The following is a 25,995-nucleotide window of genomic DNA, read 5'->3' on the forward strand; positions in this document are numbered from 1 at the left end:
GAGAAAAGAAGGTTTTGGGGTGACTTGATTGAGGTGTACAAGATGATTAGGGGGTTAGATAGGGTTGACAGTGTGAACCTTTTCCCGCGTATGGAGTCGGGTATTACAAGGGGGCATAGCTTTAAATTAAGGGGGGGTAGGTATAGGGCAGATGTTAGGGGTAGGTTCTTTACTCAGCGTGTCGTGAGTTCATGGAATGCCCTGCAGTAGCAGTGGTGGACTCTCCCTCATTATGGGCATTTAAGCGGGCATTGGATAGGCATATGGAGGATAGTGGGCTAGTGTAGGTTAGGTGGGCTTGTATCGGCGCAACATCGAGGGCCGAAAGGCCTGTACTGCATTGTATTCTTCTATGTTCTATGTAATGATGATGAGGTAACTGTTTGTCAATTGTCTGAAAAACTCATCTGGTTCACTAATGTCTTGTATGGAAGGAAATCTGTCATCCTTACCTGATCTGTCCTGCACGTGACTCCAGATCCTCAGCAATGTAATTGACTTTTAACTGCCCTTTGGGTAATTAGGGATGGGCAATAACGGCTGACCTGTCAGTGCTGCCCACATTCAATGAATGATTTTAAAAAATCAACTGAACTATTATTAGTTCAAGAACAAAAAGATATAAATTGTTGGAGAAACTCAGCCAGTCTGGCAGCATCTGCGGAAAGAATTCTGAGTTAACGTTTCGGGTCCAGGAACCCATCTTCAAAACTATTCTGAAGAAGGGACACTCGATCTGAAATGTTAATTCTGATTTCTCTCCACAGATGCTGCCAGACCTGCTGAGCTTTTCTCAGCAACTTCTGTCTTTGTTTCTGATTCACAGCATCTGAAGTTCTTTGCGTATTAGTTATTGTGCAAGGGCTGACTGTGTATGAGCAGTGATTTGATCAATTACTGTGGTTGGAGGTCCCGTGGGTAGTTAAAAATTGGATCATGATGACAATGAACTTCGTAATTACTGTGACTATAATGGTGTAACCTTAGGAACAGTGTGACTTCAGGTTAGAAGCAGAGCAGGATAGCTTGTCTGGTCTGTGTTTGCCCAGCTGTATTAAAAATTAGATAACTGAGGAAGTTAATTAAACTGACAGGAAAAAAAAACACATCTAAAGTTTTGAATAGAGAGCTTAAAAGTGGTAGTATCAAAATCCTTCCAGCCAGATGCAGGCATCCAAAATTTACCAAAATAAACCTGAAAATGAGGGATACTGGAAGTTTTGGCAATCATCTGTAGGACATGGGAAGGGATGATAGAAATCAATGGGTCAAATATGGCATGTCTCACTGTGAAGAAAACATACTTCAGTGTTCCACAGGGAGTGCCTGGGTGGGGTTTGAGTCAATTTCCCAGGATTTATAGATTAATCTCTGGATGTGGCTGCACATGCATTGGATGTTAGATCACACAGGCAGTTTTAGTTTTTTTTTGTCTTTATCAGATATAAAGATATTGGAAATAAAAACAGGAAGCACGAGAGAAGAGAAACAGAGTTAATGTTCCGTGGCCAATGTATGTTCTGGATTAGAATTATACTGGACTCAAAACATTCACTCTATTTCTCTCTGCACAGATGCTGCCAGATCTCTGAGTTACTCCAGCACTTTCTATTCTTATTTTAGATTTCCAGCATTTGCAAAAAATTTTGGAGATGGCAAAAATAGTTTCAATGGGGAGGTGCAGGGAATCAATAATTGACAAAAGCTCCAACAAATGTATATATTGATAAAACCGAAAAAAGATAGGAAATAACCATTGGGATATTTAGTTCAAGATCAAGATTCCTGAAGGAGGATTTTCGATGTGGTTAGTTTATTTATAGTGTTCTCCCAGTGGGAGGAAACAAAGTAAATATTGACAGTGCATGTTCTAGATTCATTAGTTGTTTCTCTCCCTAATTATTCACCTCTCAAGCAGACACTGATGGCTGATGCTCATGCTCAGCTATATGTTAAAGTGACCAACATTTTAAACTGAATAGATTAGATTCCCTACAGTACGGAAACACGAGCTTCGGCCCAACAAGTCCACACTGAACCTCCAAAGAGCAACCCACCCAGACCTATTCCCCTAACTAATGTACCTAACGCTATGGGCAAATTAGCACAGCCAGTCCACCTGACCTGCACATCTTTAGATTGTGGGAGGAAACCAGAGCAAGCCCAGGGAGAATGTGCAAACTCCACACAGACAGTTGCCTGAGGTGGGAATTGAACCTGGGTCCCTAGTACTGTGAGGCAGCAGTGCTAACCACTAAGCCACTGAAAATTGGCCAAAAAACAGGCCATTCAGCCCCACTGGCCAATACTAGCATTTATGCTTCTCTTTTCATTTATCAGTATATCTTTCCATTCCTTTGTTGCTTATGCATTTATTTAGCTTCCATTTATTCTTTCTCATGAAGTTAGCCAATACATGCCTCTCCAACAATGGGTTGATTCATACAATCCTTTCTGTCTCTGGTGTGTATACACCTATCCAATTTCCACTCATGGATTACTGGATAATAATCAGGAGCTGTTTTCCTCTTTCCCCAGCCAGCAGCAATAACTCCAACTATACAGTTGTCATTGCTATTTTATCTGCAATCTAAGCACCAGAGTTAATGTTTGTTATTAATGCATAACAGGCACTAACTTAAACAGACCAACGTTAAAGGTACAAATTTTGAAACAAATCTCTACTAGAGATTTTCAGAATGGCCATAACTGAAAACATTCTGTAAGGGACTTCCCTGCTGCCAAAATATATGGTTTTTATAAGCATAGACCAATAATAAGTAGAACGATAGATGACTTAATACTCTACTTTAGAAAGAGTGGAAAAAGTGATTTTGGAATGAAGGAGGTTTCCTTGGAATCATCTGCCTTTGTGATGCTCGCTTTTCATTTTGCTTAAAGTCCAACAAAAACGCCAGAGAGCTGGGAATTATTAAGTTCAGAAATTGACATTTCTCAGCCTTCTGCTTCCACATGCAGCCATCACCATATTATGTTGAAAGGCAGATGTAAGTATCATGCAACAAACTCAGAGAGTGCTGGAGAGACTCAGCAGGTCTGGAACCATCAATGGAGAGAGAAACACAGTTAATGTTTTAAGTTTGGTATGACTCTCATTCATTCTGTTGGAGATTTCCAGCACACACACCATTTTGCCTTCATAGAAGGGTCATGCATGCTCACTGTGTTGCACTCTGAGGGTAGGTCTGATGCAAGGCCATGGTCAGTATGTCTACACCTGGTAAAGACATGAGAGCGTACTTTAGGGATACCAACTCATGGTAGGTCATATATCATTGGATCTCCAATATGTAATCACTTCTGTTGTCACACTTCTGTTTTTGGGTGTCTGATGCGTCCATTCTTAGTTTCCACCAATTGGTAATCAGACACTTCATTGACAAAGAAGCAAAGAGCTGTGGATGCTGGAAATCAGAAACAAAATCAGAAATTGCTGGAAAAACTCAGCAGGTCTGGCAGCATCTGTGGATAGAAAGTAGAGTGAATATTTCAGATCCAGTGACCCTTCTTCAGAACTGATTCTGAGGACCGGTCACAAATCCCAAAACATTAACTCTGTTTCTCTCTCCAGAGATGCTGCCATACCTGCTGAGTTTTTCCAGCAATGTCTGATTTTGTTTCACTTCATTACCTGGCTAGATAGTTCTTGACAGTCAATCAATTGACATTTCCTTACTTCTCTATCTACAATAGCCTTAGAACTAAAACACAAAATCGTTCAAAGAAAATTTTAGAAAATTAATTTAAGGAGGGCCCTATGATTTTTCTCAAGAATTGGTCACATGAGTGTCCCTGAGAATAATCTTCAACTTGTAGAGTCGAAGCTCAATCCAAGAAGCATTGAAAATAGGGGCAGGAGTAGGCCACTAGTCTGCTGTTCCACAGCTCCGCTGTTCAGTCTCCAGTTCCCTCTTTCTCCCCCACACCCTTTGAACCCTTTAGCCCCAAAACATTCAATGCTTTGGCCTCAGCCATGTTTTGTGGCAGAGAATCTCACAGGCTTCCCCCACTGCCTGGATGAAGAGATTTCTCCTCATCTTAGGATATTGGCAACAATTGCAGGACATACTTTGGGGATTCTGCTATTTGTCCATTCAGCACAAGATTCACAGAATCCCTGTAACTAAACCTGCTAAGATTTAATTATCTGTGCAGCACACCGTCTTGGTATTGTGGCAATTACAACTTTCTGAGATTCTTGAGTGACAATTTCGAAAGAGATTTTAGTAATTAATTTGGCCATTGGAAGGTTAAATCACTTAATAATGATGATCCATTTCAAAGAAGACCCTCACTGTGCAGTCCTTAGTGTTGCTTTAATTTACTCCTGAATTCCTGTTATATGCCAGGTGGAGTAAATGTTGGCACTGTTACAGGACAGACTTATATGGGACATGAACCTCATTGAACAATTCCTTTCGCCTGTATTTCATCAACCTTTCTTGGTGAATAAAACATTTCTTTCATATGCATTCTCATCATCCTCATTCATATGCCCCAAAAAGTTAGAATCATGACTCAGAGAAAATTGGTTCACTGCCAATTTCTACGAGACAACAAGAAAGAAAGAACTTGTATTTATTTATCACCTATACCTACAATCCAAAGTGCTTTAGAGTCAATGAAATACATTTTTAAGTATGGATCTTGTTATACTACAGGAAGCACTGCAGCTGATTTGTGATAAGCAAGATCCCATGAGCAATCAGATAATCTGTTGTGATGTTATTTGATGGGTAACTAGGGAAACATTCCCTGTTTTTCTGAAAATTTGTGCCACAGAATCATTTGCAGCTACTGGAGGGAGCAGATGGGGGTCACAGTTGAATGTTTCACCTGGAAGGTGACACCTCTTAAAAGTGATACACTCCTTCAGGCCTGCCAGGGGCAACTATCCACCAGGGTTCTCATGTTGCTGTGCTCCCCACTCCCACCACCCCATCACCGCTCAGTACCCAGGGACCCACACAGAAGCAAATAATCCTATCAGCAGACTGAATTCTGGGAGAAAATTACAAGTCTCAACAAGATCCCCCCCGGTGGCTTCCTTCAGTCTCAATACTAATCCTCTGGTTTTTGTGTAAAAGGACACTCCCTACTGTATGAAGCTTACAACTTAATAGTGAGCACGTATCGGCCACGAAGTGAAAATTCATTGGATGTCTTTCACCTTATACTCCACTGACACCGAGAGGATTTGAATATCGGAGTGGAGATACTGCTGTAATTGTACGGGGCAGTGATTAGACTGCCCATGGAGTATTGTGTGTGCAGTTTTGGTCTCCTTATCTGAGGAAGGATGTTCTGGATATGAAGGGAATGCAATGAAGCTGTACCAGACTGATTCCAGGGAGTAAAAACCGAAAGAGCTGCAGATGCTGTGAATCAGAAACAAAAACAGAAGTTGCTGGGAAAGCTCAGCAGGTCTGGCAGCATCTGTGAAGAGAAATCAAAGTTATCTTTTCAGGTCCAGTGAACAGTTCTGAGGAAGGGTCACTTGACCTGAAACATTAACTTTGATTTCTCTCCACAGATGCTGCCAGACCTGTTGATTCCTGGGATCGCAGGACTGACATGAAGGACTGACAGGCAGAATGAGTGAGGATTATATTCATTGCAGTTTAGATTTCATAGAAACTTATAAACCTTAGTTTGAGAGGTGACTAAATTGAGACATATAAGATAAGCAGAGGGTTAGATAGAGTGGACACAGAGCCTTTTTTCTTGGATGGCGTCGGCTAGCATGACAGGACATAGCTTTAAATTGAGGGGTGATAGGCATAGGACAGATGTCAGAGGAGTTTCTTTACCCAGAGAGTAGTAGAGGCGTAGAATGCCCTGCCTACAACAGTAGTAGACTCGCCAACTTTAAGGGCATTTAAATGGTCATTGGATAGGCGTATGGACGAGAATGGAATAGTGTAGGTTAGATGGGGCTTCAGATTGGTTCCATAGGTCAGTGTAATATCGAGGGCCGAAGGGGCTGTACTACATTGTAATGTTCTATGTTCTAAAAAATTCTAACGGAACTAGACAGGATAAACTCAGGAAGGATGTTCTCAATAACCAGGGAGCCCAGAGCTAGGGATTACAGCATCAGGACTGAGATGAGGAGAAATATCTTCACCCAGAGAGTGGTGAGCCTGTGGAATACTCTAACACAGAAACTGTTTATGGCCAAAACTTTGAATGTTTTCAAGGGGAGTTAGATATAGTTCTTAGAGCTAAAGGAATCAAAGGGTATGGAGAGAAAGTGAGAAAAGGGGACTGAGTTGGATGATCCACCGTGATCATATTGAATGGTGGAACAGGCTCAAAGGGCCAAATGGCCTAATTCTGCTTCTATTTTCTATGTTTCGAAGACACTATTTGCATCCAAGAGATCCATATTGAAACTGAAGAACCAGGTTGCTATTATGTCAAAGGCTATCCCTGTGCTGCTTCCCTCATGCTAAATACTTATGTTTAACCCTGTCACCTGTATGCGATCCAACATTTCTGCAGAATGGCAGGCTTTGAACTTTGAAGGTGACGGTGGCCCTCGCTAAGTAAGTTCAGGACAGGTCCGGACCTCTGCATGACCAAGCTGTATCACTGGGGGTGGGGTGGGGAACAAGCGGAGAGCAAGGGGTCTCTATGCCAACCCTTAATATGGAGCGACACAAACAATGCTGTACATAACTGAGGAATATCCACTCTGTAGACTGAATGGAAGACTAATCAACTCAGACTCAGCAAAAAGAGGAAAGGTACCACTTGGCTTCAGGGATTTGCATTGGTGAAGTAAATAACAGAACATTGGAATGATGTGTCAGATTCTATTCTGTGCTCAAATCTCAAGATTGTGATTGGAAACTACAACCTATTGATTCCAAGGCTCGAGGTAGCAATAGCCAATTGCCTTCCATGAAGATTCCACTCGGTTTAAGTTGAATCTGAATTTCATGAGCCCTGCGAGCATAGCGAGTTTTGTGATCAGTTCTCGAGCTGTGGTTCTCTGGTTAATACAATGTTGCACACTTATTTCTGCAGCGCAGATATCCTGGAAGACCTCTGCACACCATATGGAGCAACACTAAATGGTTCTTTACAAAGCTGGTTACAATTTTACCACTCAGCATGAGCAGTAATGGAAATAATTGGTTAATTAAAAGGATTTTAATTGGACTTGATTCTCGGAATAAGATTTAAAATTGAAAAAACATGAAACAAGCCCCATCAAAGCCCACTTTAGTTTTGACCACAAAGGGAGCTCCACAACCACCTTCCCAAGGGTAATTAGGGTTGTATAATAAATACTGGCCTAGCCAACAATGCCCACATCCCGTGAACAACTAAAAACAACTCATTTCACAAGGGAGAAATGATTCACTCCATCACAGATTCTCTCTGAAGAAGGGTCACTGGACTCGAAACATTAAATGTGTTTTTTTTTTCTCCATGGATGCTCTCAGACCCACAGAGTTTCTCCAACAATTTCTGTTTGTTCTTGTTCCAGATTCGATCTACTCCACTCCAATAATCCCTTAATGGAAGTTCAATCTGGATAATATAAGAATCCTAAAGGCAATGAACCAATGATGCCAGAATATACATCTAGCCTGATCCTAACCAATATAATCCTCTCTTCCATAAACAATGCCCCTGGTCCTTTTCCTCGGTCTCAGAGAGAGTATTTGATTAGAAATCTGAATGTCTTGGTCAACAGGAAACTGCATTCATGTGACCCCCTTAACTCAGTAAATGTTATGGGGTGCTCCTCAAAGAAGTAGTTGGTCAGCAATAGTATTAAGACTGACAGTAAATAGTCTAAACTCATCTCCAGAACCTCCAAGTCTGTCCTCAACCAGAGACTATATTTTGAATGAATTGACTGGTGATAATTTTTGTTTTCATGAGTTTGGTTGACTTATTAACCAATAATCGTTCTGAAGATCACAAGTCGAATTGCACTTGAATATATACTGCCAACGGGTCAAGTACAGGTTGTTGAATATACAAAGGCCTTTACGGCACTTGCTGGAGATGTTGGCAAACCTTTAGGACTAAATTCTTGTGCAACACAAATGTATACAGAGCAGCAAGTGTGTATTTTCAGTCTAGTTTTTACAAGTGAAAAAATGTACAAACAGAAAGACTATTGTGGATGCAGTAATGTCACCTGATTTTTATCCACTAAATTGTTTTGCAGATGAGAATCTATAAACAAAGTACTCAGAGGACAGAAGATCAATCTTGAATAATGCTGAACCCAAATTACAATTTGAAATTTAAAAAACGTTAATCATACAAAATTGATTTATATGTGGTAAATAACTACATTGTGAAAGGATGAAGTTTGCCATTGGGTTGAATCTTCTTACAAGTGCTCTAAAGAGATCTCTATTGTGCTCACCCCTTACAGCTGAGCCATTGTGTAATGATACTCATTTATCTGCGCTTTGTAGCAGGAATGAAACTGATTACAGCTATGTGCCATGCGCTTTTTAGAAATGATGATGATATTCCACTTCACAATATGGTTTCACCTCTCCCAAGGAACATGGTATAAAAAAAGGGCCACTTGAATGTGCATCACTTAGGGATAAAGATGCTTGAGAACACCAAATAATTGGAAAGTGACAATATATAAGAGAATGCTATGTTGGTGACAAGCTCTCTTCCCAGTGTGTGCTTCTAATCAGAGTTACTATGTGCAGCTTCACGGGTTGAATTTAAATGGAACAAATATTCATGTCAATCACTTTTCTCTTCAGATCACAGCTTGAATCACTGCATGTAAGTCAATTTCTTAAAAGCACCAAATCTAGCCCAGTGACAACCACAACGCTGATTTCAATGGGATGCGAGCTAAGGCACTGTATTGTGTCTTCTGCCTATTGTTATTGTAGTAATGCAGCTTTCAGAATGATCTTTGTGTCTGTATGAATATTGTAATCCAATTTAACTCCAGATTAATTTGTGATCATACCAACATATTTTATATGCTTACACATGATACATGGTACTGCAGAAGGCTAGGCAGCACAAGCAGTCCATGCTGATCTATATGCTTCTGGTCGGCTGGATGGCTAATTTTAGATTAGATTAGATTACATTACAAGTGTGGAAACAGGCCCTTCAGCCCAACAAGTCCACACCGCCCCACCGAAGCGCAATCTACCCATACCCCTACATTTACCCCTTGCCTAACACTATGGGCAATTTAGCATGGCCAATTCACCTGACCTGCACATCTTTGGACTGTGGGAGGAAACCGGAGCACCCTGAGGAAACCCACGCAGACACAGGGAGAACGTGCAAACTCCACACAGTCAGTCGCCTGAGGCGGGAATTGAACCCGCCTCTGTATCTATGATTCAGAGCAATGCCAATAGTGTGGGCTCAATTCCAACACCAGTTGAGGTTATTATGAAGGATTCTCCTTCACAACCTTGCCCCTTGTGTGATGACACTCAGGTTAAACCATCACCAGGCATGGCTTTCCAAAAGGAAAGTGGGACTATGGTGACTCTGTATACATCATTTGATGTTTCTCACATTTTCTCAGCTAGATACACCACTTTCCTTTAACTGCTTCAACTACTCTCTGTAGGAGTGAGTCCTATATTCCTACCATTTTTCTGGGTGAAGAGGTTTCTCCTAAATTCCCTAACTTTGATTTCTTGGTGACTATCGTGTATTTATAGCCTCTAGTTATGCTGTACCACACAAAAGGATAAATTCTTCCTGTAGCCACTCTGCCAAGGCATTTTCATCATTTTAAAGGTCTCTCTCAGGTCAGTCCTCAGTCTACTTTTCTCAAGAGAACAGAGACCTGGTCTGTCAATCCTTTCCTGCCCACATGTTTCTGCTATCATCCTGTAAATCTCTGTACCCCCTCAGTGTTTCTATATTGCAATGATACTATGGTTTTAACAGGTGTATTTTGTCCTTTTTTTAATGAAGAAATGTTGAGATCAGAGGTGCTGATCTGACTACTTCAAAGCCCATGAGCAAACAGCTTATGGGGCCTTGGGGTATTTTTTCAAAAGAGAAACGATAGATGCAGCCTGACTGAGTGGAGTCAGGCTCCCACAGAGACAGGCAAAAGTGAGCACTGCAGATGCTGGAGATTACAGTCAAGATTAGAGTGGTGCTGGAAAAGCACAGCAGGTCAGGCAGATTCTGCGGAGCAGGAGTGTCGACGTTTCAGGCCCGAACCATCGATTTTCCTGCTCCTTGGACGCTGCCTGATCTGCTACACTTTTCCAGCACCGCTCTAATCTAGACTCCCACAGAGGCAGCAATTTTAGTTTGAGTTTTTCAGTAGCAGTTGTTGGGGCCTGGAAGCTGGGTTTGGAAGCTGTGCTACATCTCTCCCTGCTACTCTCTCTCTCCTTGAGTTTTCCCTTGATGTTTTTTTCTCCTGGACTGGAGAATTGCCTGTAAGACAATCGATTTATTGAGTTTTGTCTTTTACCAAGGGTATATTTATGGGATGTTCCTATATTGGAACAGTTAATTCAGAGTAGTAAACATATTTATTATTTTGTTAAGGATTTCAACAGAGTTACAGTTAAGCCAGTTCTTTTCTTTTATGTTTATTTTGTCTGTATTTAATGATAGTGTAAAAAATAAAGTGTGTTTTGCTTAATGTCGAGTAACCAATTGAATTACATCTAGAATGCAACCACTTACACTTATTTTTGAAATAAGAAAAAGTTAGGGCCTAGATCACCTTCTGAATATATTTTGATGGAGTTTGGTCTGATCCATAACAATATCCTCCTTATTATATGATAATTACAATATTGAGATGTATGGTCCAAACAATCTTCAATGCTGGTTTACGATTACACCACTATTTTTCAAAATATAAAGACTAGCGCATGGTTTGCATTTTTAAAAGTTTGCTTTCCTATTGCTCTGGTTTGGCTGAGGAGAGATTCCGAACCAAAGTAAATGATGAGCCTGTGGGATTCTCTGCCACAGAAAGTGGTTGAGGCCAAAACATTGAATGTTTGCAAGAAGGAGATAAATAGAATTCTTAAGATGAAAAGGATTAAAGGGAGAAAGTGAGAACAGGAAACTGAGTTGGATGATCAGCCAGAATCCCGTTGAATGGCAGGGCAGACTCAAAGGGCAGAATGGCCTACTCCTGATCCTATTTTCTGTGCTTCTATGTTTGTATGTCATGTTTTCTGAAAGAGAAGTCTCCAGCAATCATTATCAGCTCCACTCCCAGATACAACCAAACTAGAGCAACTGGAAAACAGACTTCTAAAAATGCAAACCAAGCGCTAATCTTTACATTTTGAATGATTATGAAATAGTGGCAATTATTGTAAACCAGCATCGAACCTTGGATGGACCATATATCTCAGTACTGTGTCCAGTTCTGATGATCGTATTATAAAAAGTATATTGAATGGACCAGACCCAAACTCCATCAAAATATATTCAGAAGATAGTCTAGGCCCTAACTTTTTCTTATTTCAAAGGTAATTGTAAGGAGTCCAAAATGGCCCACCCATATGCTTCGATGATGACCCTTGGTTCTGAACTTAGACCTTTTATTTAATATTGTGAATATTAATCATCTACAGGATAAGGCTTCTCACAAGGGTCAGGGGCAAATCAACTCCCAGTAGTCAGGTAATCTTCCTCTCTTGATGCAGACTGTCTAATTTACTTTCTTACACTCACCCTTTACATGACAGAAAAGCACACAATCTGTAGACTGTCAGTCAATGTGGCATTTTATAAATTCCTACTTTGGAAATAAAACCAGTCTGACTCCAGGATGAGATACAAACAGACTTGAAACATGGCCTCACATTTAAAATGCACTGTCTCACCTGAGGTGTCACCTTTATTCTAGTAAAACCTTAAGTTATCGTGGGACAGCGACTTGAAAGAAATACTGGGATTTACGTATTAATCAGTCGAAACCTGCACCTCCATTCTAACTGATAAAGATTAATTAAAGGCTTGTTAAATACATTTGCATAAGTTGTGCGATGCTTTGATCTTTTATTTATAAATTCTGTGTCCGATGTGTTCTTTCTCACCAGCTGCTTGAGGAAGGAGCAGGGGCTCTGAAAGCTTATGACCTTTAACCTGTGGTTCAATCTATGATGATGCATTGCTTTAAATGGAGCAAAACATCCCATAACACTTCATGGGACCTCCTGCCTTCTAAAATGCATCATGTCTCCAAGGAGCAAAACCTTGGTCAAAGAGGTCGCTTATAAGCAGCACCTTAAAGGAGAAGAGAGAGAGGCAGATTAGGGACAGAATGTGAGAGCTTAGAATTTAGTCAGCTGAAGGCACAGTTATCAATGGTATAGCAACTAACTTAGGGAACTAACTAACTAACTTACTAATTAACTAACTAAGGGAACCTACAAGGAACAATCATTGGAGGGGAACAGATATTGTAGATGGATTCTGCTCACCTTGTTGACAGAGATCAGTAGATTTCTTTCAAACTGAATCTCAAATTCTCAAATTGAGTCTTGACAGTACCTAGGGAAATAGTTACTCTTGATGGATGACCAACATAACCACAACACGAATCCATTCTTTAGCACGTTGTTCCATTGTATTATCTGGAGCCAAATGCTTCATTCACTTGTGACAGAGCTACCCCTCCAGGTTCCACTAGTCAGCTGGGCTGGTAGTGAGCAGTGGAAATTGACTAAATCTCCTGTCCTGGTATCTAAGATGCTGGAGATTGCCGTGGGTCAGGCAGCATTCATGCAGAGACAGCAAGCTAATGCTTCCAATCTAGATGACGTCACATCAGCTCTGATGAAGAGTGATCTAGACTCAAAACGTTAGCTTGCTCTCTCTCCATGAATGCTACTTGACTCGCTGTGATCTCCAACACTTTTTCTTTCAGTACAGATTCCAGCATCTGCAGTAACTTGCTCCTACCTGGTATCTACTCCCTTTAGTTTATGTCATGCTCACTTTGGATATTATGTGAATGGCAACAGACAGCTGAACTCAAACAGGTTGCCACTGATATTGGAGTTATCCAGGTCAAAGAATCAGTGTCCTCTGTGGCTCAGGCAGTGACTCTTTCACCCGTGAGTCACAAAATTTTATATCTTCCTCTGAGGCTACCCCTCTAAGCACTACTGTGGGAGCAGTAACCTGTCAGGGATGCTGTCCTATGGGTGAGATGTTAAACTAAGGCTCTGGGTGGGTGAGTCATAGAGTCATAGAGATGTACAGCACGGAAGCAGACCCTTCAGTCCAACTCGTCTATGCCGACCAATCTAGTCCCACCTGCCAGGACCCAGCCCATTTCACAATATTATTTCAAAAAAAGAGCAGGGGAGTCTTTCCCTGCTGACTTGTTGATCTTTCAGTCAACATTACAATTAAAACGTTACGGCTATTGTAACACTGCTGTTTGCTGGAATTTGCTGACTGATCATCATGTTTCCTCTCGTGCAACAGTGACTACCCTTCAAAAAGCACTTAATTGGTTGTAAAGTGCATTGAGATGAAAGGCTATATAAATGCAAGGTTTCCTTTTTTTTCAATCAGTGAGCCATGCCTGATTCAGCCTGCAATGCTGGTGAGACCGAGACTAAAACCTCATTAGAGAACCCGGAAGATTATAGCTCCCATTGGATGAGTTTTATATTTAGAGTTTAAGCATCAGGATCATTGAAAATGCCAGTGTTCTTTTCATTAAGCTTCTGAGTGCTATAACAGAAGAATAATGACCCACTTGCAAATGTATTAAAATTCAAAATTAGAAGCAACTACTTCCCCAGGGTCCTTTTCATTTGAAGCTTTTTAATTCTATAATGGTATATTCTGTCACAGCAGAAAAGTCATATAGGCTGTCGATCTTTAGGAACAACACTAGCTTCCAGACAAATTGGTTTGAAACATGATGACTGGTGCTTCTAGCTTTTGCAATACAGAAAAAAAGAGTGACGTCAGCATTTTGAAGGAGCTGTCTCCCTAGATTCATACCTCTTTGAAATTTTCAAATATTTATCCACTAAACATTTTAAAAAGTAATTGTTGAATTTACTTCTGTCGTTGTGGCTGGTGGAACAATCTTTCAACCACTGGTATTCACAGAACGTTCTCTTAACCTCACCCTTTGAATTTTTGTTTTATTAACTTGTGGGACATGGGCATCACTGGTTGGGCCAACATTTATTGTCCATCTCTAACTGCCCTTGAGAAGGTGGTGGTGAGCAGTCCATGTGCTGTAGGTAAACCCAATAATTCCAGTAGTTTGGCCCAGTGAGAGTGAAGGAACAGTGATATATTTCCAAGTCAGAAGTGGCTTGGAGGAGAACTTGCAGATGTTTGTGTTCCCATGTATCTGCTGACTTGTTCATCTAGATGGAAGTGGTCATGGGTTTGAAAGGTGATACCTAAGGATCCTTGTTGAATTTCTGCAGTGCATCTTGTAGATAGTACACACTGCTGCTACTAAACATTGGCAGTAGAGTAACTGAATATTTGCAGATCTGGTGCCAGTCAAGTAGGTTGCTTTGACTTGGATGGTGTCAAGCTGGGAGCTAGGGGTGGCAGAGTGGTAAACACTGCTGCCTCGATTAGATTAGATTACTTACAGGCCCTTCGGCCCAACAAGTCCACACTGACCCTCTAAAGAGCAACCCACCCAGACCCAGTCCCCTACATTTACCCCTTCAACTAACACTACAGGCAATTTTACATGGCCAATTCACATATCCTGCACATTTTTGGATTGTGGGAGGAAACCGGAGCATCCAGAGGAAACCTGCGCAGATACGGGGAGAATGTGCAAACTCCACACAGAGAGTCACCTGAGGCTGGAATTGAACCCGGGTCTCTGTGAGGCAGCAGTGCTAACCACTGTGCCACCGTGCAGGGACCGGGTTCAATTCCCGCCTCAGGCAACTGTCTGTGTGGAGTTTGCACGTTCTCCCTGTGTCTGCGTGGGGTTTCCTCAGGGTGCTCCGGTTTCCTCCCACAATCCAAAGATGTGCAGGTTAGGTGAATTGGCCATGCCAAATTGTCCGTAGTGTTCGGTGCAGGGGTAAATGTAGGGGAATGGGTCTGGGTGGGCTGCTCTTTGGAGGGTCAGTGTGGACTTGTTGGGCCGAAGGGCCTGTTTCCGCACTGTAGGGAATCTAATCTGAAATTTTGTTTTGCTGTTTACATTAAGATGTGTCTACAGTGTCCTATATGGAGTGTTATTTGATTTTGTGAGATAAACATGTTTTCTTTTATTATAGAATATTTGAAGCCTCCTGTGAATATGTTTCAGTGCCTATCAACCACAGTAAACAACTGCAAAAGTTATACTTATGATCTATCAATCCAGATTTCACTCTGGGATTGGACTTGTCCAGTATCACCATCAACTAGAACCAGAACAAAAACACAGGGTGCCCAGTAGTTTGGGCAGTATTGAGCTGACTGGATCAAACTTGTTGTTGCACATTTTGTTCAGTTGGTAACACAGCTGTGTTAGGTCGAAAAGCTTGTTGCTCAGCTCTTAGCAAACTGGCTTGCAATTGAAAGGCATTTGCGATAGAGAGGGTGAGAAATTCATTGATACTTGACACGCCCACTCCCATACTAATCCTGAATATGGGAGAAGACCATAAGACCAGAAGGTAATGGAGTAAAATTAGGCCATTCAGTCCATTGGGTCTACTCCACCATTCGAATATGGCTGATATGTTTCTCAACCCCATTCTCCTGCCTTCTCCCCATAACTCCTTTACCAATCAGGTGCCTAACTCTGTTTTAAATGCGCTCAATGAGCATTCTATCTGGATGTATCACTACCTGGTATGGCTACTGTACCATTCAAGATTGGAGATGGTTACGGAGAGTGGTGAACTCGGCCCAGACAATCACAAATCTATAGAATCCATCTACCAGGCCCGCTGTCAAGGAAAGGCCACCAGCATTCTCAAAGATCCATCCCACTCTGGTAGTGTTTTTCTACAACCTCTACCATCGGGCGCAACAGTTTCTACCCTACTGTTGTTAGAATACTGAATGTACTCACAAACTCTTAACATTAGCTGTACCTGTTTTTTGCTTTTGCCGCTGTTTACCTATTATTTACTATCTCTGCTACTTAACTCTGTGATCTGCCTGTATTGCTCACAAGACACAGCTTTTCACTGTGCCTCGGTACATGTGACAATAAATTCAATTCAATTCAATTCAATTCAATTCAGTTCAAGTGAATTCAATGACTTGGCCTCCACAGCCCTCTGCAGCAATGAGTTCTACAGATTTCCCACCCTCTGGCTGAAGAAATTCCTCCTCGTCTCAGTTCTAAGGTGTCTTCTCTTCACTCTGAGGCTGTGCCCTTGGATCCTTGTGGAAATATCTTCTCCACGCCCACTCTATCCAGGCTTCTCGGTGTTCTGTAAGTTTCAAACAGATTCCCCCATATCCTACTAAACTTCATTGAATACAGAACCAGAGTCCTCAACTGCTCCTCATGTGACAAGCCCTTAATTCTTGTAAACCTCCTTTGGACCCCCTCCAAGGCCAGCAGATTCTTCCTTAGATATAGGGCCCAAAATTGCTCACAATATTCAAAATGCAGTCTGACCAGAGCCTTATACAGCCTCAGGAGTACCTTACTGCTCTTGTATTCTTGCCATCTCAAAATGAATGCTAACTGCATTTGTCTTCCTAACTGCCAACTAAACCTGCATGTTAACCTTAAGTGAATCCTGAATCATGGTCACTGGACCAAGCATTAGGATCTTTGCACCCTGCACCATTCAAAAAGATTGGAATCATATCCCAACCCCATTCAAACATCTTCGCTCCTTATCTTCTACCGTCTTTGAAAAGAAAAAAAGTACCGATTTCAGGTTTACGAGAATCAATTGAGGTGTAATCTACTCTTGTCATGGGAGATAGATCCAGGCTTGTATGTTTGTCAAGAGTGCAGCTGTCTTGGAGACTTATAGGACTCTGTTTCAGGTTACTGAAACAGAGAAGGCTTTGGACCAACCTAAAAGGAATTTTACACTTTGGGAAATCAGTGAATGGGACTTGACGCAAGTTAGTACATGGGCAGCAGAAGTAAAATACTGGGGAGCTTGAAAATCTGAAATTGAAGCTGAAAATAACCCTGTGTAGTTTTGATGGTGTTCTGAGATCTAGAAAATATCACTGGCTTTAAACAGTAATTATGTCTGAAAAAGCTGGAAATACTCAGCAGATTTGGTAGCAAGTCTCAAGAGACAGGTGCTACCAAATCTGCTGAGTATTTCCAGCATTTTCTGTTACAAGACACTATAAACCCTTGAGCCTGTTGTGTCATCCAACAAGATGGTGGTTTACATTCTGTCTCAACTTCACCATCCCACCTTCTCCCAGAGGGATTCAAAAAGCCCATTAATCCCAATCCTAAGTATACTGAATGATGGAGCATCTGCAACTCTCTGGGTCAGAAACTATTTCAATTTATTGGCTTATTCATGGGTTTTTGGCATCTCTAGTTGGCCAACATAGAGGGCAGTTGAGAGCCAACCAGGTTGCTGTGACTCTGGAGTCACATGTAGGCCAGACCAACTAAGGATGGCAAATTTCCATCTCAGATGGGTTTTTACAACAATCCACAAATTGTCACCATCAGACCAGCCTTTTAATTCCAGATTTTTATTGAATTCAAATTTCATCATCTGCCATGGTGGGATTTGAACCAACGTCACCAAAATATTAGCCTGTAGCTGTGCATTACAAACCCAGGGACCATCACTGCCACCCCAGGTTCACGACCATCTGCATGGCAATATTACTTTCCATTCCATTATAGAAACGAGGTGGAAAGTTACACAATATTGATGGAAATATGCATAGCAAGGTGAACCTTTAAAAAAAAGTCACATAAATTTTAATTCATCAGTTTCAAAGCAGACTCTTGGTTCACCAGTCTGTCGTAGAGCTTTTATGGGTTTCATGTGCTATTGGATTAGACAGTGAAGAGGCGTTTAGCTTACTTGAATTTAAAATTGTGCCTCATTTCAAAGGTGATTTTATATCCTGACAGGAATCAGTAATTTAGTGTCTCCTCTCCTTCTGCATTGCCTACTAAATCCTCACCTTCCTGTCTTGACTTACATTACTGGGACTGTCATATTCCATCTCAAAATGTCAAGCTCTGGGTGATGAGCAGTAATTTATTCCTGATTGTAATTACAAAAACATTGATCCTGACTGGAATTTTACTCGTGCGTTTAAGGAACAGACCTTGGAAAAGCTTGTGGAATGAGTGCCACTTCCTATAACAAATTCTGCGAATATTTAAATGCCCTTGCTGCTATTTTGGAGACTATTCCTTATGCATGGCCTAGATACCGAGTGTCAATAAACTATCTATCCATGGAGAACAAGTCTGATGAGTCTTTGTCATTAGCTGATGTCCAGTTTGAAGTCAATGGCAAAGCAATTTCATCACCAAAAATGGGAAAAAGCTGTGAGTAAGGCAACTCATTTCCTCTTTTGGTTCGGCTTTTGAATGACTTGAGATATTGGTGGCACAGAGTCATGGAGATCTACAGGACAGAAAGAGGCTCTTTGGCCAGTCTGGTTTATAACAACCACCTAAACTATTCTAATCCTATTTCCATAGGTCTATAGTCTTGTATGCCTTGGTATAACAAGTGCGCATCTAAATACTCCTCAAATGTTATGAGTGCTTCAGATTTTATCAAACTTACAGGCCGTGAGTCCCCGATTCCCACCACCCTCTGAGTGAAAAACATTTTCCTCACATTTCCTCTAAACCTCCTGCTTCTTAAATCTATGCCCCTTGGTCACTGATCCCTCCACCAAGGGGAAAAAAATTCCTTCTGTCTACCCTGTCTATGCCTCCCTCATTGATATATCTCAATCAAGTCCCCTCTCAATGTCCTCTGCTTTAAATCTCAGTAGTAATGTCAGCTGATTGGTGATGCAGAGTTGCAAGCTAAAACTGTGGAGGAAGATTTCAATTGCCACGATGGCAAGTTGAGGAATTTAAATTTGCTTAATAAATTTAGAATATAAAGCTAATCTCAGTGATGATGATCATGCCTATTATCACTGCCAGTTAAAAAAAACCTAACTGGTTCACTAACATCTTTTAGAACTTAAAACATAGAGCATTACAGCACAGTCAGGCTCTTCAGCCCTTGATGTTGTGCTGACTTGTGAAACCGATCTGAAGCCCATCTAACCCATACTATTCCATTATCATCCATATATTTATCCAATGACCATTTAAATGCTCTTAAAGCTGGCGAGCCTACTATTATTGCAGGCAGGGCATTCCATGCCCTTAGTACTCTCTAAGTAAAGAAACTACCTCTGACATCTGTCCTATATCTATTATCCCTCAATTTAAAGCTATGTCCCCTTATGCTAGCCATCACCATCTGAGGTACAAGATGTCCACCTTATCTGATCCTCTGATCATCTTGTATGTCTCTATTAAGTCACTCTTAACGTTCTCTTTAATGAAAACAGCCTTAAGTCCCACAGCCTTTCCTCACAAGACCTTCCCTCCACACCTGGCAACATCCTGGTAAATCTCTACATCCTTTCCAAAGATTCCATGTAAAGGGAATGAAACCTGCCGTCCTTACCTGTTTTGGTCTACAGGTTACCCCAGATGTGGTTGACTCTTGATTGCCCTCTGATATAACTGAGCAAATCACACATTTCAAGGACAATTAGAGATGTACAACAAATACTGACCTAGCCGCAACTGAGTAAAGGAATTAGTCCTCTAGCTGCCAGGAGTTGATTCTGAGATGTTTATCCATTCCATTTTAATAGGCATCATGAAAAAGATTGCAGCTCACCTCAATAAAAAATAAGGCAGCAGGAGACAGGGGGTGACTGCTAATGTAGATGATGCCCAGAATAATGACAGCGATGACAATAACTGCCAGGACAATGCCCACTACCACACCGGTGTGCAGAGGACCTTTCTTATCTGAGGGACTGTCATCTGTGATATCTGCAAGAAAACACAGGGAATGGGGGGAGACAAATAAATAATTAACTGAAGGGTCATATGTTAAGATTCAACTATTCTGATAACACAGGATTCACATTAAATATTTAAACAATTACAACAGCGACTGCACTTCAAAGATAATGCATCAGCGGCTGAGCTCTCTGGGATGTCATGAGGTTGTCAACGCATTTTTCTTTTGTTTTATTTTGAAAATGGCTCATTATATGCCTGAATAAATACACAGCATGTTGCACTCAATCGACCCTCTACACTGAAACCACAAGTCTGATTGGTTCCAGTGAAGGAGGTGCAGGGGGTTATTTGATATTAGTCCTTCAAAACCACAGCATCGATTTAAGAGGGAAATCAGGAGGGCAAAAAAGGGGACATGAGGGGCATGGATAGGATAAATAGACAAAGTTTTTTCCCTGGGGTGGGGGAGTCCAGAACTAAAGGGCATAGGTTTAGGGTGAGAGGGGAAAGGTATAAAAGAGACCTAAGGGGCAACATTTCCACACAGAGGGTGGTGCATGCATGGAATGAGCTGCCAGGTGAAGTGGTGAAGGTTGGTACAACTGCAACATTTAAGAGGCATTTGGATGGGTATATGAATAGGAAGGGTTTGGAGGGATATGGGCCGGGTGCTGATTGGTGGGACGAGATTGGTCGGCATGGACAGGTTGGACCCAAGGGTCTGTTTCCATGCTGTACTCCTTGATGGCTCTATGATTTACTTCTCTGGTTTCCTGGCGTCAATCACACTTTCTGATTGAGCGGGTTTGGTTCTTTTGTTGCCCTCTCTACTACATTGAACGAAAGTCAAATGTGGGCATACAAACTGGCTTTCAGTTCGGGGGAAATCACACATGGCGCTGGAATCACATAATTGCTATGGCACAGCAGGAGGCCATTTGGCCCATCATGGCCAAATCAGCTCTATTGTCAAGTGCCAATCTTTTTTTTAATACCCTTTCCATGCACACCCTTTCAATCCAAATAATTATCCAATACCCTTAGTGCTTCAATTGAATCTGCCTCCACCACATTTCCAGGCAGTGCATTCCAGACCCTATCTACTCACTGTTTGAAAAAAAATCTTGCATCATCCTTGTTTCATTTGCAGCTCACTTTAAACCCATGCCCCCATGTTCATATTTCCTTTATGAGCAGTAAAAGCTTTTTCTGATTTACTGTATCCAATCTGCTCATGATTTCGAAAACCTCCATCAGATCTCCTCTCAATATTCTTCCTTCCAAGGAGAACAGTCCCAACTTCTTCAATCTATCCTCATCGCTGAAGTTTCTCGTTTCTGGAATTATTCATGTGAATCATTTCTGCACACACTCTCTCTCTCTCCAAACCTTCAAATCGTTCCCTCAGTCTGACACACACAATAATCCAGCTGTGGTTCCACAAGTACCTTGAACATGTTCAATGTCACCTCTCTGCTCTTGTGCTCTATGTCCCTAATAATAAAACCAAGGACATTGTACATTTTATTAACTGCTCTCTCCATCTGTCTTGCCACCTTCAATGATCTGTGCACCTATACACTCAAGTCCCATTGCTCCTGAACCCCCTCCTGGAACCTGGGTAATGTACAGTTCTGTGTGGGGAGTTTGTCAGTACTGACTTGGGAGGCCAGAGCTCACTGGAGTGAGTGAGGGGGTCTGTTGGGTAAGGGGGCAGTGGACAGTGGAAGAGCAGGTTCTGACCAGTGATGGATAGCAGTGGCTCAGTCTGGGTGGTGCCAGATGAGGAGGGTTCGAAGAGTGTGGTATTGGAAAAGCACAGCTGGTCAGGCAGCATCAGAAGAATTGGGTGGCACGGTGGCACAGTGGTTAGCACTGCTGCCTCACAGCGTCAGAGACCCGGGTTCAATTCCTACCTCAGGCAACTGTCTGTGTGGAGTTTGCACATTCTCCCTGTGTCTGTGTGGGTTTCCTCTGGGTGCTCTGGTTTCCTCCCACAGTCCAAAAATATGCTGGTTAGGTGAATTGGCCAAGCTAAATTGCCCCTAGTGTTAGGCATAGGGGAATGGGTCTGGGTGGGTTGCTCTTCGGAGGGTCGGTGTGGACTTGTTGGGCCGAAGGACCTGTTTCCACACTGTATGTAATCTAATCATAAGCTCTTTGTGAGGGTGACTGAGTTCCTGGTCACTGTCTCCCAGACCCAATTCCCATGGGCAGCAAGTTTGCCCTCTGCAGCATGCTGACAGGTTGCCTTTGAACATAACCATTGGCCAGTTGACTGGGTGAATGCTTCCCTTCTATCCTGTTCCATTTGACAATTTCACTAAATTTTTCTTTTCCATTCTTGACTGCCTTCAAGCTCTGCTCTCCTGATGGACATGAAAAGTATCATTTGGGGATCTGTAAGATCCCCCTTTTGATGCACCTCATTTTAAGACCAACTTACCTTTTTTGTTACTCATTTCTAACACTCCAGGTTTTTCTTAAGAGCTGTTAGTGCTTTCTTATTTGCACACTCATTGGACTATGCAAGGACAGATTAGTGACAAGATCACTGATCAGTGACATTCCTCTCAATACATTTATGCCTCTGTGATTAGCTGCAGCCTTTGAATGGCAAGATTTCATCTCTTACCCAATCTCTTACCCAGTTCACTCATTGATACACCACAGATTGATCAGCACTTCACATTCAGGTGTCAAATTCTAAACAAGATTCGAAACAAGGCCTCACACCTAAAATGCATTGGCTGACTGGAGATGACTTGGAGAAAGTGAGGTCTGCAGATCCTGGAGATCAGAGTCGAGAGTGTGGTGCTGGAAAAGCACAGCCAGTCAGGCAGTGTCTTAGGAGCAGGAGAATCGACATTTCAAGCATAAGCCCTTCATTAGGAATGTGAAGGGCTTATGCCTGAAACATTGATTCTCCTGCTCCTCAGCTGCTGCTTGACTAGCTGTGCTTTTCCAGCACCACACTCTTGACTCCGATCTCCAGGATCTGCAGACCTCACTTTCTCTAAGCTGATCTGAGATGTCACCTCTCGTATACACTGATAAAAGCTTTAGTTAACTCGAGATGGTGACTTGAAAGAAATTTTGGGGTTTGTATTTTAATCAATTGAAATCTGCCCAACCTTTCTAACTGATCAAAGAGTTAATCAGAGGGAGTCAGCTATTTTAGGCTTGTTCAATACATTTGCATCAGTTGTATGACCCTTTGATCTTTTACTTATAAATTCTGTGTCTGATGCCTCCTCTCACTACACCAGATGGAGGAGCAATGCTCTGAAAGCTAGTGTTTTCAAATAAACCTGTTGAACTATAACCTGATTTATGATCTTGTCCAACCAGTCCAACACTGGCACCTCCACATCACAGATGGCAAACAGATCGGGAAGAATCTGAGGGTGCGTCCATATCTGTAGGGCTCACAGTTGTTGGTACCACGAAAGGTACCAGATCACCTCATCAGCCAGGAAGTCACCAAGAAGATAACAGAGTGCCAAGCCAATCTTTACAAATGCAAGAAGATGTGACTTTGGAAGACCATTAGAGTTTTAATTCATACTGGGGATGTGTTGATCTGAGAAGACAGACATTTATCCCCCCTATCCCTGGTTAACCTGAAAACTGAGTGTTTCACCTGGGGTTCCGTGCAGGGACAAAGTAAATCAATCACACTCTAGTTAAATCATAAGTGCTGGACTCTTGTTATGCATCTGTCCCCTGAGTCCAGGGCCTATTTTAGGCATGCAGCTGCCTGTCAGATATGTATGCAACAAATGGAGTATTAATGTCTGTTTAGCAGACATTGTTGAACATGACTGCTGGATTCAAATTAATAGTGCTGGGAATCTCAGGATTCTACTCTCAAGATTTCAAGTAATATCCTTTGTGTTGTCAAACTTCATGATTCACAAAACTAAACCAAGCCTTCACATAAAATAATGGCATTCTAAAACATCTGTGACCTTTAAGAATTGATTGAATCTTTCATGACACCACAATACAATTGGACTGAATCCTCCCTCTCACTGGGTCCGTTTATAACAGATTTTACAAGCCAAGGTCAGGGCACTTTAATCATTGAGCTGATACATCCTGACCTTCGTTTGGCCATTAAAAATTCCAGAAGAGTTCCAAGAGGGATCTTTAGCTTATGTACTCATTGAAGTAAATTGCAACATTTTATATCTGGCTGTAATCTGTATCCAATATGCCACACTATTATTTAGTTTATTTGAGATCCACGTTTATGGCTTGAGCTTTGAACCTTAAGGTCCATTTCTCTGATGGATTCTCTGGAACACTGTGTCTTGTGTTTCTGGATGGATGGCACTTAATTATGATCTCTAAGACCCTTCAGAACTTGAGGTCTTCTGCTGCCCAGATTCTGGATCACACCAAAAGCAGTTCAACCCTCGGCACCGTGCTTGGCGGCTAAGGGTAAACAAGACCTGGATTTTAAACATTGCACTTTGGATTTCAAGTCTCTCCATTGCTTTCTATCTCTGTAACTTCCTCCAACCATAAAATATCGATACATAACCAATGTTGCCCTATTGAGTGTTCCCCATTTTAATTCCTTCACCATTGGCAGTCATGCCTTCAGCTAGCAGGACCATAAGGTTCTGGAATTCCATCCCCAAACATCTATTTTGCCATCTTTCTTTCTTCATTGATGATGCCCCATGTTGTGTTACATCACATGGTCAGTGCATATTTACATAAGAAATAGGAGCAAAAGTAATCCCTTTAGCCTTTCAAAACCTGCCCTGCCCATTCAAAAAATTCATGGTTGATCCACCCAGGCCTCAAATCCTCTTCCCTGCCAGCTCCCCACAGCCGATATTTCAAAAATCTGTCTACCTCCTCATAGAATCCCTACAATGTGCAAGCAGGTCATTCAGCCCATTGAGTGTGCACCAACCCTCTGAAGAGCATCCCACCCAGATCCACCCTTGTAACCCTGAATTTCCCACGGCAGATCCACATCCCTGGATACTATAGGCAATTTAGCATGGCCAATCCACCTAACCTGCACATCTTCGGACTGTGGGAGGAAACCAGAGCAGCTGAAGGAAACCCACACAGACACAGGGAGAATATGCAAACTCCACACAGATAGTCACCTGAGTTAAAAATCTGCATTGATGTGGGTTTGGAGTTACAGGTAGGCCATGTTTGAGGACAGAGCAAGCAGAGGAAATGGTACATTTCCAGACGGTGTGTGACAAAGGGCTATATAAAAAGGTTATTGCACAAGGTAAGAACTCAAGGTATACAGATAAGGTAATCACATGGATTAACAATTGGTTAACACACAGAAAACCGACACTGGGTTTTTTTCAAGTTGGAAAGTAATAACTAGTGGAGTCCCACAAGGACCAGTCCTAGGCTTCAATTAATTATCAACTATATTAGTTACTTGGAGTAAGGGGCAGAACATAATGTATTCAAATTTTCTAATGACACAAAAATAAATTGGAGGACATGCTCCGATGAGGACATCAACAATCAACAAGGACAACACCTTCCTTCTTTAAAGGACATAATTGAACCAGATGGGTTTTGTCAACAGGACATGGCTGAACAGCTTCAGGGCAGAAGAGATGACCGGGGGGGTGGGGGGGGGGGGTGCAGTGAGAGAGGGATTCACTGAGATCCTTGTAGAGGGAGGAGGAGGGCTTCTTCAAGGTAGGCATCCTTGCAAGAGGATTCGCAGTAGGTTAAGATCAACTAGGAGAAAGTGAGGACTGCAGATGCTGGAGACCAGAGTTGAAAAGTGTGGTGTTGGAAAAGTGCAGCAGGCCAGGCAGCATCTGAGGAGCAGGAGAATTGACTTTTTGGGCATAAGCCCTTCTTCAGGAATGAGGCTGGTGTGCCAAGCAGGCTGAGATAAAAGGTGGGGGGGGGGGGGGAGGAATTTGGAGGAGGGGCGCTGGGAATACGATAGATGTTTTTTAGAAAGTGAGGACTGCAGATGCTGGAGACCAGAGTTGAAAAGTGTG

At 42.0% G+C, this 25,995-nt stretch overlaps 1 protein-coding gene across 1 annotated transcript in view; it reads right to left on the reverse strand.

Moving 5' to 3' along the window:
* The window catches only part of LOC122539786 (plexin domain-containing protein 1-like), a 276,760-nt gene that overhangs the window by 8,800 nt on the left and 241,965 nt on the right, over positions 1–25,995 (reverse strand). The window contains exon 13 of the mRNA XM_043674842.1: positions 19,854–20,011. Coding sequence (XP_043530777.1) covers positions 19,854–20,011 — 158 coding nt within the window. The remainder of the gene's footprint in view (positions 1–19,853; positions 20,012–25,995) is intronic.

Source organism: Chiloscyllium plagiosum, chromosome 33, assembly GCF_004010195.1.
Source record: "Chiloscyllium plagiosum isolate BGI_BamShark_2017 chromosome 33, ASM401019v2, whole genome shotgun sequence".
Taxonomy (NCBI): Eukaryota; Metazoa; Chordata; class Chondrichthyes; order Orectolobiformes; family Hemiscylliidae; genus Chiloscyllium; species Chiloscyllium plagiosum.